General features: G+C 41.6%; 2 protein-coding genes across 5 annotated transcripts; both read right to left on the bottom strand.

The window, feature by feature from the left end:
- Positions 1-743: 743 nt before the first annotated feature.
- LOC115682276 (mitotic checkpoint serine/threonine-protein kinase BUB1) lies at positions 744-5,413 on the bottom strand. Of its 2 annotated transcripts, none has more exons than XM_056302303.1 (15): positions 5,343-5,413; positions 5,207-5,287; positions 4,957-5,104; positions 4,652-4,809; positions 4,479-4,563; positions 3,493-3,603; positions 3,322-3,409; positions 2,953-3,056; positions 2,784-2,855; positions 2,607-2,696; positions 2,373-2,530; positions 1,905-1,959; positions 1,690-1,824; positions 1,480-1,601; positions 744-1,272 (listed from the first exon to the last, which is right to left on the bottom strand). In XM_056302303.1, the coding sequence occupies exons 2-15, from the start codon at positions 5,278-5,280 to the stop codon at positions 1,083-1,085; spliced, it is 1,590 nt and encodes a 529-aa protein (XP_056158278.1). In that variant the 5' UTR covers positions 5,281-5,287; positions 5,343-5,413; the 3' UTR covers positions 744-1,082. The 2 variants fall into 2 exon arrangements, 1 of the variants encoding a protein (XP_056158278.1); XR_008814241.1 differs by having other exon boundaries at positions 1,132-1,272; positions 1,480-1,624.
- A 1,592-nt stretch (positions 5,414-7,005) lies between these two features.
- LOC115682361 (protein TPX2) lies at positions 7,006-11,996 on the bottom strand. Of its 3 annotated transcripts, none has more exons than XM_030606564.2 (20): positions 11,692-11,996; positions 10,937-11,019; positions 10,706-10,846; positions 10,557-10,633; positions 10,222-10,479; positions 10,039-10,132; positions 9,827-9,940; positions 9,631-9,744; positions 9,343-9,522; positions 9,182-9,244; positions 9,029-9,109; positions 8,785-8,940; positions 8,569-8,700; positions 8,396-8,476; positions 8,182-8,301; positions 7,937-8,103; positions 7,731-7,842; positions 7,594-7,653; positions 7,415-7,509; positions 7,006-7,332 (listed from the first exon to the last, which is right to left on the bottom strand). In XM_030606564.2, exons 1-20 carry the CDS (start codon positions 11,870-11,872, stop codon positions 7,209-7,211), a joined length of 2,433 nt encoding a protein of 810 aa, XP_030462424.1. In that variant the 5' UTR covers positions 11,873-11,996; the 3' UTR covers positions 7,006-7,208. The 3 variants fall into 3 exon arrangements, with proteins under 3 accessions (XP_030462424.1, XP_030462426.1, XP_056177465.1); XM_030606566.2 differs by having other exon boundaries at positions 7,731-7,839; XM_056321490.1 differs by having other exon boundaries at positions 9,343-9,498.
- Between the last annotated feature and the right edge of the window lie 496 nt (positions 11,997-12,492).

Raw genomic sequence — 12,492 nt, 5'->3', positions numbered from 1 at the left:
CAAACTCCAACTCCTGCTCCGCTGACGTAGAGCAACCAAAAATAAAAAAAAACATATACATTCGACTTTGATTGTCATGTTGGCCTCGAGAATGATCGTCCAAAATAGGAGCAGTGATGTCCGAACTTCCAGCGTCTTAGATTCTGTCCTCGGAGAGAATGTTCCTTACACGGAAGCTAGGCCAGAACCGAAGTTGCGGGTCCAATTAGAATCAAGAACAGGAGTAATCCTCGGTGACTCCATTACTTTTTTTACTCCATCAAATGACAATTGGCTACGCTTTTTGTGAAATTTCAATTGTGCTTAGGTAATATAAATACTCCTACTTAAAGGACGCCTCTCTTCATATATTTCTTTTCTTCAATTTCGAGATGTATTGACGTGGGTCTAATCTTTTTTTGGTCTTGGTGATTTTAACTAATTATTCCGGAGCAACGCACTTGTTAACAAAACCCAAAAAAGTTTTTAAATTGCATCACATCAGGTATGCGATAGCTCTCTGGTCTTTCAGAATATGGCAGAAAACTTCCAATAGGCAATGCAGGGTATAAAACAATGCAAAAGACAGGCTAACTTCTTTCTTTAGAGGTTATATCCTTCTTGCAGAGAAGCAAACTGCATACTAGCCATCAGGTAGTCTGGGTAATGGATCGTAATGTACCCACAGGAACACAGTATACAAGAAGGAAAGACAGAAGTCACCAGTTGTGACTTCCAATTGACAAACAACACAGGAAACAAAATTTCGTACGACCCATAATCAGATATATTAACATATTGGAGATGGTTTATGACATTCTTTCTGTGAATAACATATACCGACATTGTGACAGCAGAGATGCTTCAGAATTGCAAGCGCTCTTGCTCTACAGAATACAGATATATACAAGGTCTATAATGAACTTCCTCTCTTCAAAAGAAAGAGAAAGATGGTGCCAGGAAAGCGGTTCATGACGATCACGTGCATCATCTGGATAATGATGCGAATATGTCAACCAGCTAAAATCCTCTCTGGTCGAGGAGTGCCAACATAACCAACTCTTTGGGGCAATTAACATAGAACACAAAAATGTATGGACGCACTACGCTGAACATAAGGATGATCTTTGCCTCAAGAGCAGATCCTTAAGCTTCTGAATAAGCTGTTTGTTGGAGCTCATGTGATCTTCAAACGATTGCCTCACACTCCGCAACAAAGTTATTTCATGGTTGCCAGGGCCAATGTTCAGTAACTTTGTGAACATATTCTTCCATAGATCAACATTCCAATACCTAAAAGCAATTTAAGCAGAAGAAAACTGTCTCAGCTGACAGTGGAAAGAACATTAATGATAGCAGAAGGAAGTTGAAACCAAATGGGACAAAATGGACTTTTGCAGGGAGCAATGGCAAGATTGGGATAAAACTGAGAACTGACAGTTCTTATTTGAACTGGATATTGGTCAACAAGTTCAATGGAGAGACTTGAGAGAGAAGTACCGTTTAAAAGTGGATTTTGGTTGATAAAGATAACTTCCATTTGAAGATATCCTCTTTTCTATTTCCATGTAGGTACCATGCAACATCATGTGGACAACTACACAAAGACCATATATGTCTGCCTGGTGCAGCTCAAAACCAGCAGCTGTAAGTTAAACAAGATAACCATTTATTGTGACAAGTGGCGACAGTTCAAAATAAATTTTATACCTGATACCTCCATGGCTTATCCTCTTGCATCTCAACGCAACGAAAGCCGGAAGTCCGGCAATCTCCTTTGAATATGGTATTATCAGAAAAAAGATGCAAATCTATTCCCCTTCCCCAGTCCACAAGACAAAGACCCTGCATGATGTTCTGAATAAACCTAAAGAATTTCAACTTCCAAGTAAAACCACTATAGCCTTTAAGCAAATTGAACTAACCTGAGCACTCCATGAACCGCTATGATCCTCGGATCCATTTATTGAAAGATCCTCCCTATCAAGAAAATCAAACAATTTATGTCACCAATTATCCAAATGAACTAAGGTTATCCACATTGATGGGTATAATGCCAAGAGAATCCGGTTTCTGGTCATATCATGTCAAATCTGGATGAGGAAACGAGTATAGCTGTCCTGTGGTATCCAAGAGTTTCTCGGTCAAAAGGATTACTCAAAATTTTCCAATTTAAAATCTGGACAAGCACGTACAGAAACGTGCCGAACAATTATTAAATGCAATAAGCTAAAAATGACATAAAATGAGATGAATGAAAGGTTGAGACATATAGACTGGGAAACAAGTGATATGCTCTATGACCAATCTACATATGGAAAACCAATATCAACTAACGAATTGGATGGTGTACATTGACAACATTCATTCACGTGCATAAGCTACGCTTTCACCTTGCATATCGAATGAGTAGATTATCAGCCTTGAAATCTCCATGAATGATGCCAACAGCATGCAAAGTCTCTAACATGCGGAGCATCTCTATAGTGTAATAAATGCATAGCACTTCTTCCATGGTCTTGCCAATCACCAAATAGGAGTTTATGGCATCCTGCATGCAATATTCAAGTTATATTCTGGAAAAGTATGACTTGAGCAAACCACGAATAAGAAAGTCAAATGCCTACCTGAAGTGTCCCATGGGATAAATAATCACAAATGAGTATGCTACAGTCTGAGTAGACGTGCATTCTATGGGCAAAACCGAAGGCATGCCTCTGAAATACAAAAATTTCATGAAAGTTATCATGTAGGCAGTATCAAATAACAGTTACAAGGAAGAAAGCCTACATAAAACAGCATACATGAGAATCTATGATCCGCAGATCAAGTTGCCGATACATGTAAAATTCCCAAGGGAAGCCAGGCTTTTGTATCTGCAAGAGTTTCTCATTTTCAGTTCAAAATAACAATAACCAATCAGAAAGATTAAAGAAAGGGAAAGGAGAATACTGAAAAAGCATAAGCAACCACCTTCAGTGCAACAACTTCATCTGGATAACCGTCTACATGAGCTTTAAATACTTGGGCAAAACCACCTTGACCTGCACAGCCCTTGATCTGGTATTTCTTTCCACCTTCCAACATCAAATGGCAGTATTGGAAGTGGTAAGTTTGTGGAGTGAATGGCATAACCAAAGTGTTTTCTTTTTCTAGGACATCATGATAAATGTATTCTAAACACAGCCTATTTAAGTAACTCAACATGTCTAAAAAAAAAACTGGCATTAATGCAAAGAGTTATAATGGTCGAGACTGCATTAACTTGGGAAAAAAACAAATAAATAGGCATATCTAAAATATCTATGCGAAATTAACAAAGAGGAAAATATCGGGAATCACCTATCTCAATAACTTTATTTCTTGATGAATTACGAAGAGACGATAGGGCCACCTTTCCAGAATATGCTTTAGGACTCGAATAGTACCCCTAAACAAGTATGCACAAACTATTACATGCAAAATCTTTAAAATTATGATAGAATCATCAAAGGCAACCAAAGAATGTCTCACATCATATTTCATAAGTTGAGAACTAATCTTCTCCAGCAGGTCTTTCATCGTGGAGTTGGACCAAGGATTGACATAAGTCTCCCCAAGCTCTATCCGGTCTCCATTTTCAGCCTGCAAAATAAGAGAACCGGTTGTCCCATGTTATGTTTGAACACACATTATCAACACATTCACAAACAGGAAAAGGTGGACCTAATTCAGAGTAATCCTGTGCTTTAAGATTTTCAACACCTTATAATAGGATAAAAAATGTGCATGCCATGGAATTCCAATCATCAGGAATGCTAATAATATTAGCTTTTGACGCAATAGGCCCATAGAATCAAAGGATAATATTTGCATAAAATAGCAGATTGATGGCATAGGCAATCAAGGCAGCAATAAGAAGTGTGATAACCCAATACCTCCAGGGTGGAAACCAAGATTTAAACAGGAAAGTGTAGGATAATTGAACCGCGAAGCCATTAGTGAGGATGGAAGCTTTTACAATGATAGCTTTAATAGGCAAACTAATCACACATGATGACAACAAATCACGGCAGTGTGAAGCTCAAGAATACTGCCACCACTCCTGAACAGTCAACAACTTCATCAAATAAGATAAAAAAAAAAAAAAAGGAGTTTCACTTCTTCTCTCAGCCAGCATTAAAGTGCAATCCCCAGGACAGAAGGACTCTAGCTAGCCAACTCTTCCATGCATGGCCCAACTATTCATATCGTAGGTTTTGACTCACAATAGAGAGTTTCATCGAAGGGAAGAATGATGAGCTAAGTAACATGATACTGTCAGCAGTCCACCTTGTGGTGAAAACCATTATCACCATAATCTACCTGGAAACAAGAGAAGTGTGCCCTGGGGTCTTTCTGTACACCTATGTCTATAGCTCTATCGAAAAGGGAGCAGCCAACAATAAACGTGCAGATTTACAAACAACAAATAGGCAGAACTTCTCAACGGCAATCTATGGTTTCTCTTCAATTCATACCTTCGGGGAAGCAGCTGCGATTATGTGGGACAACCTATCGAGAAATGCCGCCTGCGCCTTCTGCAACCTCGCTCCTCTAGCATGCCTAGCACCAATATGAACCTTTCAGAACGCCGTGGCGAAAGCAATTCCCTCAAATTAGAAGCAAACAGCTCGCGCGACATGAAAAGGACCTGGCGATGCCCATTTGGTAAACCTTAACAGCCTCATGCAACTGTCCTTTGGCTTCGAGAAACAACGCGTACAATTCATAGAACAATGCATCATTGGGCCACGATTTATCATCATCCATTTCTTTGACGACGCTTTCGAAATCCTCGCTAGTATCCAACTACCGAGCAACAAAATTCAAGCACTTCAACAAGAACCGAAACACTAAAAAGCCATCAAGGCCTACACAAGCAACGAATTGAACACGAAACCCGAGCATCATTGCCGGAACCGGAAAGAACAGAGATTCGGGCGCAGAAGTGATTACGTAGATAATCCACAGCTTGAGAAACCTAGGGTCATTTCGGATGCGGAGGTTGTCCTTGAACGTGGCGATACAACCGGACAGGAGCCTGTTGAGATCTGCGACGGAGCCGCCGCCCAAGTTCACGTCGGCCAGCGCCTCGGAAACCGACCTGCATCGGTCCGAATTTCGCCAAAATTAGATGCGTGGCAGGCTGAATCGATCGACGTTTCTCTCGACAAATCAGTTCGAACCCGAGGAAGGGGAAATCTACCTGAGCCACGGAACGAGGTCGGCCTCGTCGGCGGCGGCGGACGGATCGGCGGGAGCGGAGAGGGTGACCGCCATGTTCCTCTTCGGTCCTTGCCCGCGTGCGCGTGCGGATGCGGCGGAGATCGGAGTTTTGACTCGCCGTCGGTTTGATTCGCGAAGAAGCGGGAAAATGGTGGCGTCGTTTCGATTTTTGAAACGTTCGATTTGCGCAAATTTGCAAATAGCACCCCTAGATTATTATATAATTACGGCCCATCCCTTGTCATTTTAAATTTTCGCAACGAACTCCCGATTCTTTGTTTTCAACTAAGCACCAAAAAGTTGGGAGAATCCAAGAGTGGTAAAGCTAGTTCCCAAGTTACTCTCCGTGAACAATTCGGCAAATTAATAGGCTTGCTTTCATTATTTTTTGGGTTAATATTACGAAAAATCTTAAAGTGGTACATTTGTAACAAATTTACCAAAAACTAATTTTTTTTATCACCAAAAACCCAAAACTGGTACACATGTGACAAATTTACCCCAAACTAATTTTTTGACCACCAAAAACTTTAAACCGATACATTTGTGATAAATTTACCTTATATTAAATTGGATTAATACAAAAAAAAAAGAGTACACATGTGGCAAACAAAGGGTAAAACCCTAAATTAGTAAATCCGTCAATTTCCGTGTGTCATTTAACTCGTCAATTTGACGGTAAAATTTAACGGAAACTAGACTCCGTTCGTTTGGCGGAAAATATTCTCCCGAAAAATATTTTCTGGGTTTTCCGGTGTTCAGGGGGCGGAAAACGTTTTCCGTGGAAAAATATTGTCCTTCCCCCACTCACAAAATAGCCTAAGTCTATGGAAAATGACTTCCGCTTCTTTAAAAGCAGAAATCATTTTCCGGAGCTTCTTCTTCTTCTTCTACACTAAGGTCGCCGGCCGCCGCCGCCGCCGGACGTTGGTCGTCGATCGCCGGCCGCCGCCGCCGGACGCCGTCATGGACGTTGGTCATCGGTCGCTGGCCGCGCGCCATGCCGGCTGCTGCTGGGCGGCTGCTGCTGCCGGCTGGACGCTGCCGCTCGACGCTACCGCCGGCCGCTGACGCGCCGCCGGGCCGCGGCCTCCGGACGCCGGCCGCCGGCAAAAAATATTTTCCGAAACTTTTTCATATTGGTTGCCGAACACCGGAAAATTATGTTCAGGGAAAATATTTTCCAGGAAAATGACTTCCGGGAAAATATTTTCCAAAATGAGAATATTTTCCGCCAAACGAACGGAGCCTAACGGAGAATAAATTTGTTATATATGTACCATTTTGGGTTCTTCATGGTATTAACTCTTTTTTTGGGTTAATATTTTGCATCCCAATGTTAATTATCGATTGATGACAGTTGGTGCGTGCGTGTGGGTGTGAGGAATGCCCTCTGGTTAGCATCTTGGACAAAAAAAAATCATAGTAATTTAAGAGAACGAAATAAGCAATATTTCCGATGTATGTGTATTACGCTATGAGATATTGCTTCCAACCTGTGAAATGTATGATTCATCATAAATTATGATGAATCATACATTCCAATTCTAACAAGTTATATATATGCTCGAGTGCTAATTTGACAATAGACAGGGTCGCACCATCCCATTCAAATGTGTGGCTGCAGCCAATTTTTTTCTGTCCGAGTCTTCTCTCATGCAGGTTCTGGGATTTGGGCATAGAAAGGTGACGGCTTCCTGGGATATTAAATGCGTCACGTTAATAATTTGATTTGCAAACAAGCAATAATTTCTGCACAATTTCAGACAGATCGCAAACTTCGGCAAAATGAAAGAGTTTGCTGTCACTATTAATTGGGGATTAGTGTACATGAACAATATCAGGCATTCCTACAACAGTGGATGTCAAAAAAGGCTAGCACGTAATTTCCCAGTGACCCTTCCCCCGCTGGGTTCAAATGTTCTTGAACACCGCTACAACATATCAACACATCAATTACAAGGCTTGAGACTGAAGGATCATCATCTCATAAGAGCAGCGGCACTGGAGGCTGCAGGAAGCATGGTGGTGACTGCCTTTCTCATTTCCTTCCTCCGCAGCACACGCAGATTTGGAGACTTTGCTTTTGTTGTTCCCTTGGAAGACCTGTTCATGAATCAGACAAAATGATGAATCATTGTTGAAATACGAGCAGGGTGGAGTCAGATGTGGGTTTAAGGATTCATACTTTTGGGGACAGAAGGGGTGATCAAATTTCGGGACTGGCCTTGCATGGGGAACCAGTGTCCTTCTTAGCTGTTTCAGTGCTTTCTCTTCTTCGATCTGTAATATATAGGCGTCAGTTAAACATTACCGCTCTTAAAATCTAGTAGAGAGCAACAGCGGATAAAGTATCAAAGACAGTACCATTTGAGCAGCCTCACTCTCCTCTCTGTATCTCTTATACATTGCCTCTTTCTCTTTGATCTGGGGAGGAACTTAATGAGTGAGTACAAGCCAAGAGATATTTCTTAAGAGTACATTGTAATTGGAAGGAGGTTAACCTTTTGATCAAATTCTGCTCTATCCACAGCCCGGTGGTCTATATGGAGATTAAACTCCTGAACTTGTGTGAGAGGTTTGCGGACTTTCTCGGGAAGTGGAATTGGATCCCTGCTGTGAGATCCAGCATAATTAAATTAATTCACACTGCAAACAACGTACAGGTAATAAAAGACACGGAACGAGAAACATTCATGTTATTGCTTACTCTTTTAAAATCGGCTGTGCCTTAAAAATCCTCATCTGGGCCTCCTCTGTCTCGTTTCTTTTTCTTTCTTCCATTTCTCTCTGCATTTCTTCTTCATGCCTCACAAGACTTTCTAGTTGGAAGGGTTCGGGTTTGGTGTAATGCTTGGGCTCTGGCTTTGGAGGAATCTATTCACAGGAGGATGATAGCTATTATTTTCATGTTTCTTTCTGATAACCAAAGCAAAACAAAGACAGCATCCATACCACAGGGTAATCTGTTGTGTACGGATATGGATTAGCTTTGGGAATCCTGGCTCTTTCCTCTTCCAACTGCTTTTGAATTAATTCCGTTACAAATTTTCTTTCTTTCTCAGCTCCCCTTTCCTGAATTTGAAGGAAAATGCACAAATATACATTTAAGAAAACTAGTTGTGCGACCAGATTTTAACTTAATCTTGGATAGGCAACTTTTACATACCTCCGTATGGAGATGGAAAGGATTAGGGGCCGTGTTTCTCGGAATTGGGTTTTCATTTCGAGGTTCCGAGTTCAAAGAAAGCTGGAGAATTACACAACAATTCATTAGAATTCATTAAACACTTGAAGGTAAGTGCTTCTATCAGCTATGTGAAGACAATGAGAGAAAGGTACCTTGTCAAATAAATCAAAAACTGAAGTAGGTTGAGGAAACCGTTCATCTGTTGCAAAGTGGAACTCGTGGGGTTGGGTTACGTGCTTCTTTGTATTACAGAACATCCCCAAGTTCCCTTTACTTTCAAAAATCTGCAGATTCAAACTCATTTGCTTTACCAAAACTAAATGGGTAGTACGAAAATATCAGCAGCAATGTCTAAACCGAAGTCAAACCTTCTTATTCAGAGGTCTTGCTTTAAATTTGGGAACCTTTTCAAGTTCCTCCTGCTCTAGTTCAAAGGAACTTTTCACTCGTGGTGGACGGGCCCTCAAGGATGTTTGAAGGAGCGGAGTTTTAGGTTCGGTTAGATGAAATTTCCATTGGTGATTCTGTGCCAGGACAATCGGGAGAAACTGTTAATAGATGCCTTGACAAACATGACAACAGCAGACAAAATAGAAATGTGTCCCTCTGTACCTGATGAGATTTTTCTGTGGAGGCAACAGAAGCTGATTCTGCATTGTTATAGGCCCTTGATGTCGTCTCAAAATGGAACTCCTACAATTAACCTGATGAGATTAACGTGAAATACTCTTAAATCCATTCTAGCTGCACCTAACTTGAATTTACCTGAAATTCTGGTGGCTTAGGTGTACTTCTCTGTAAAACTGGTAATGCTGGACCTTCCAAAATCTATAGCAAATGGAAGAAAAAATTTTCGGTAAACTTTAGTTTTTATATATTGATTTACTATAATATGGCAGAAAGAAATAGGAGGGAGAAAAATTTACCTTCTTGTTCACTGGCCGAGCTTTGAATTTTGGAATTTTAGCCATCATCTCTTCCTCAAGCTCCGCAGTACTCTTTACTCTGACTGTACGGATACGCTGTGCTGTTTCAAGTTCAGGCTCCTTGGGCCTCGTAAGTGTTAGTTTAGTAGGCTTTCTCTGCATAATTGAAGCACCCATATCCTGAGGTTCAAGATGTAGAGAATTAAAAAAAAGAAAAAGGGACTTGTTTCCAAGAGCAAAAGTTCATTACAGAGTGTACAAAAAAGAAATCTAGAGAAATTAGCTTACATGTGAAAGAGAACCACTAAGATGCGGTAATGACAAATCTCTGGTACCGGACTGAAACTTCTTCATCATTTCTGCCGTTGATACGAACGGCGCCACTGGTTCCCTAACGTAAACCTTTCAAAATAAACTGACTACGGTCAGCATTACCTAAACAAGTTACAGAGATGAAAAATGAAATGCAGTGGTGAATGCAAACCTTTCTATCTTCTTTCCCAGCCTTCTTGGCTGCTGAACTGCATACACCGGAAGTGCCGCTCGCAAGACCCAATTTTGATTTGTGAGGCAAAACTAGCGGTTTGACATTCAAGATCTGCAAAAAAAAAAAAGTTCAAATGAGTCGCTCCATCACATCACCGATAGAGGAAGCCACACCAACTAAATGAGAATCTGCTGTTATAGGCTCCACACCTGTCTAGATTTCCCTCCTTCCAACTTCTGCCTCTTGATAGCCTGGTTTTCTTGAGCTACAGGAGTTGCAGCAGGATTCTTCACATTTATATTTCTGTGAGTGGAAACTGAGTAAGCCACACTCTGCATTTGTTTATTTTCAAGTTCAATGCAAAATATGAGGATAAAACATATCTTTTTAACCTTTTAACGCTCTCTGGTTTGGATTTCTGGGCTTGCGAAGACTGCAAGTTCTGTTTAGGCCTCGACTTGGAGGGGTTCTTGATCAAACTGGCTATCTTTTTAGCTGTCTGACATTTCTTAGAATCAGTCACTACATCTCCTTTTTGAGAAGCCGTTACTGGTTTGGGGGTGCTAACTTCTGCTCCTTCCCGAACAGAGGACTTGCTGTTCTCTTTATCATCAGTTGATGCAACATCCACCAATTTTGAGGTTGAATCACTAAAATACAACAGTATTAGTCCCAATTTCTTTTCGAAGCCAGTCTCCCATAATCCAGTAGTGGATTTGACAAATACCTGTCAACTTCTTGAGTGCCTTTACGAACCCCGGCGTCCGACTCTTCTGCTGATTTTGGCTCCTTATGAGGAGAAACCTGAAGAGCTAAATGGTCAGTGGCTACCTGGAAATTGGTTAATTTGAGAAGTTAGAGTCAACGCATCGTTACCATATTGCTAGGCGCTCCATCATTATGTCCTTTGACCTCAGTGACCATTTCTTTCCCTTTGTCAGGCACAGGAGCTGTCTCACATTGAGTCATAACTTCCGAGACAAAATGAGCAGTCATTGAATCCGATAACTCTGTTTCCTGATACAAAATAAACTGGCTATAAGATCTTTTGATGTTGGTACCAAGTATACAAATTAACAACCATAAGGTGGGAAGTTTTCCTTTTACCTTCTGCGAAGCCTCTACTTCTCCAAAGTCACATAAGGCCTCGACCTTGATGGATCTACCAGTCTTGATTCTGGCCATAAAAGCTACACCATAGATAGAGAACAAAGGGGAATATCACTTCACAATCCCAATTCACTTTGTAATCGTATTCTAATCAACAAAGCGCGAGACTGAACTGGGGAATAAGATTCGGAAATATGCTTCATCTACTCAAATTCTATCACAACCAAGTAATTCCTAAAAGCCAAACCATTTCTAACTCGACCAATACTTTGGAATCAGTTGCTTTTGTTAAACGGCATCAAACACGCAAAAAACAAAAACCACTTAAACAGCCCTATCTATCCTCTGTTTAGCAAAACCCTAATTCACACTCAATCGGTGCTAATGAAAATTGATTTCATATGTTGATCCAGCAAACTCCACAGAATTCAACAGAAAAATTAAAACGAGTACCCCCAAACAAAATTTATCAGACTGCTTATGCACTACACTCAATTCACTCGGTAGCAATTCCACTTCGGTTCTGCCCAATGAATCTCGATCACGGACGACAAAAACACGATCATACTCGAGAACTAAAAGCAAGATGCGAAAACCCTAAAACATGACCGTTCCAAAAGCGAAATGTTCGACAGACAGAACCAGCAACCCACAGAATCAGACGAACGCAACGAGAATCGACAACGCATTTCCCCAATCACCACGAGAGAGAGAGAGAGAGAGAGAGAGAAGATGAAGGAGAGAAAACGCACGCGAAGGGCCGTAGCTGAGGGCCGACTCGAACCAAAGCTCGGCTTTCCACCGATCCTCCTCAGTCTCCCCGTCGATGAAGTCGAAGAAGCGAGGCGCGGAGAACTCGTAGGCCTCGTCGATGGTCGTCATCGCCACCGCCACCGCCGCGGCACCGCCACTCGGGTCTTCCGCCACCGCCATCTAGAGAAGATGGAATCCGTCCAACTAGAAAGGAAATTGGAGCGAGGAAATTAGGGATTTCTCTTTCTGTGCTCGATCGATCACGTAAAAATGCGCCCTTTGGTGGTTAATGAAAGGGGGGGAGAGAGAGGCCGCGGTGGGTATAACGTTGGGCACGTCCCCGATTCCCCAACGGTCGGAAAATTTTGAAATGCGCTCAACGGCCAGCGTGTCCTCCCAACGGCTATATTCCACGGTGTGGACTGTGGACTGCGGACGACACCCCGAACGGCGTCGTTTCGTGGCCAGGGGCATAAGGTCCTTGGCTTAGTGAATATGGAAAAAGAGCAATTCAATAGCATGTTCATGCTCTATCCAAAAATGATCCTGAATGAATGATTGACTTTATCTAGATCATTTTAAAAGGGGAAATTTTTTTTTATAGAAATTATATCCACAAATCACGACAACTATTAGAGTGTTTTGTCATCGAATATTCGATCCTTGTCGTTCCATATTTACTTCACATGGGCGTTTCCGTGGCCTAAATTCAAGATTAATCTTCCGACACGAGCGAGCGGCACCCAAAAATTGGCCAGCAGATTGCTGGTTGCAATGGTCTGCGCTATTTGTTTTTCCAT

The sequence above is a fragment of the Syzygium oleosum genome, unplaced genomic scaffold (genome assembly GCF_021117445.2).
Source record: "Syzygium oleosum isolate NSW1041296 unplaced genomic scaffold, Sole_v2.1 Sole_v2.23, whole genome shotgun sequence".
Taxonomy (NCBI): Eukaryota; Viridiplantae; Streptophyta; class Magnoliopsida; order Myrtales; family Myrtaceae; genus Syzygium; species Syzygium oleosum.
The sequence above is the reverse complement of the archived record's forward strand: the minus strand, read 5'-3'. Positions and strand labels throughout refer to the sequence as shown.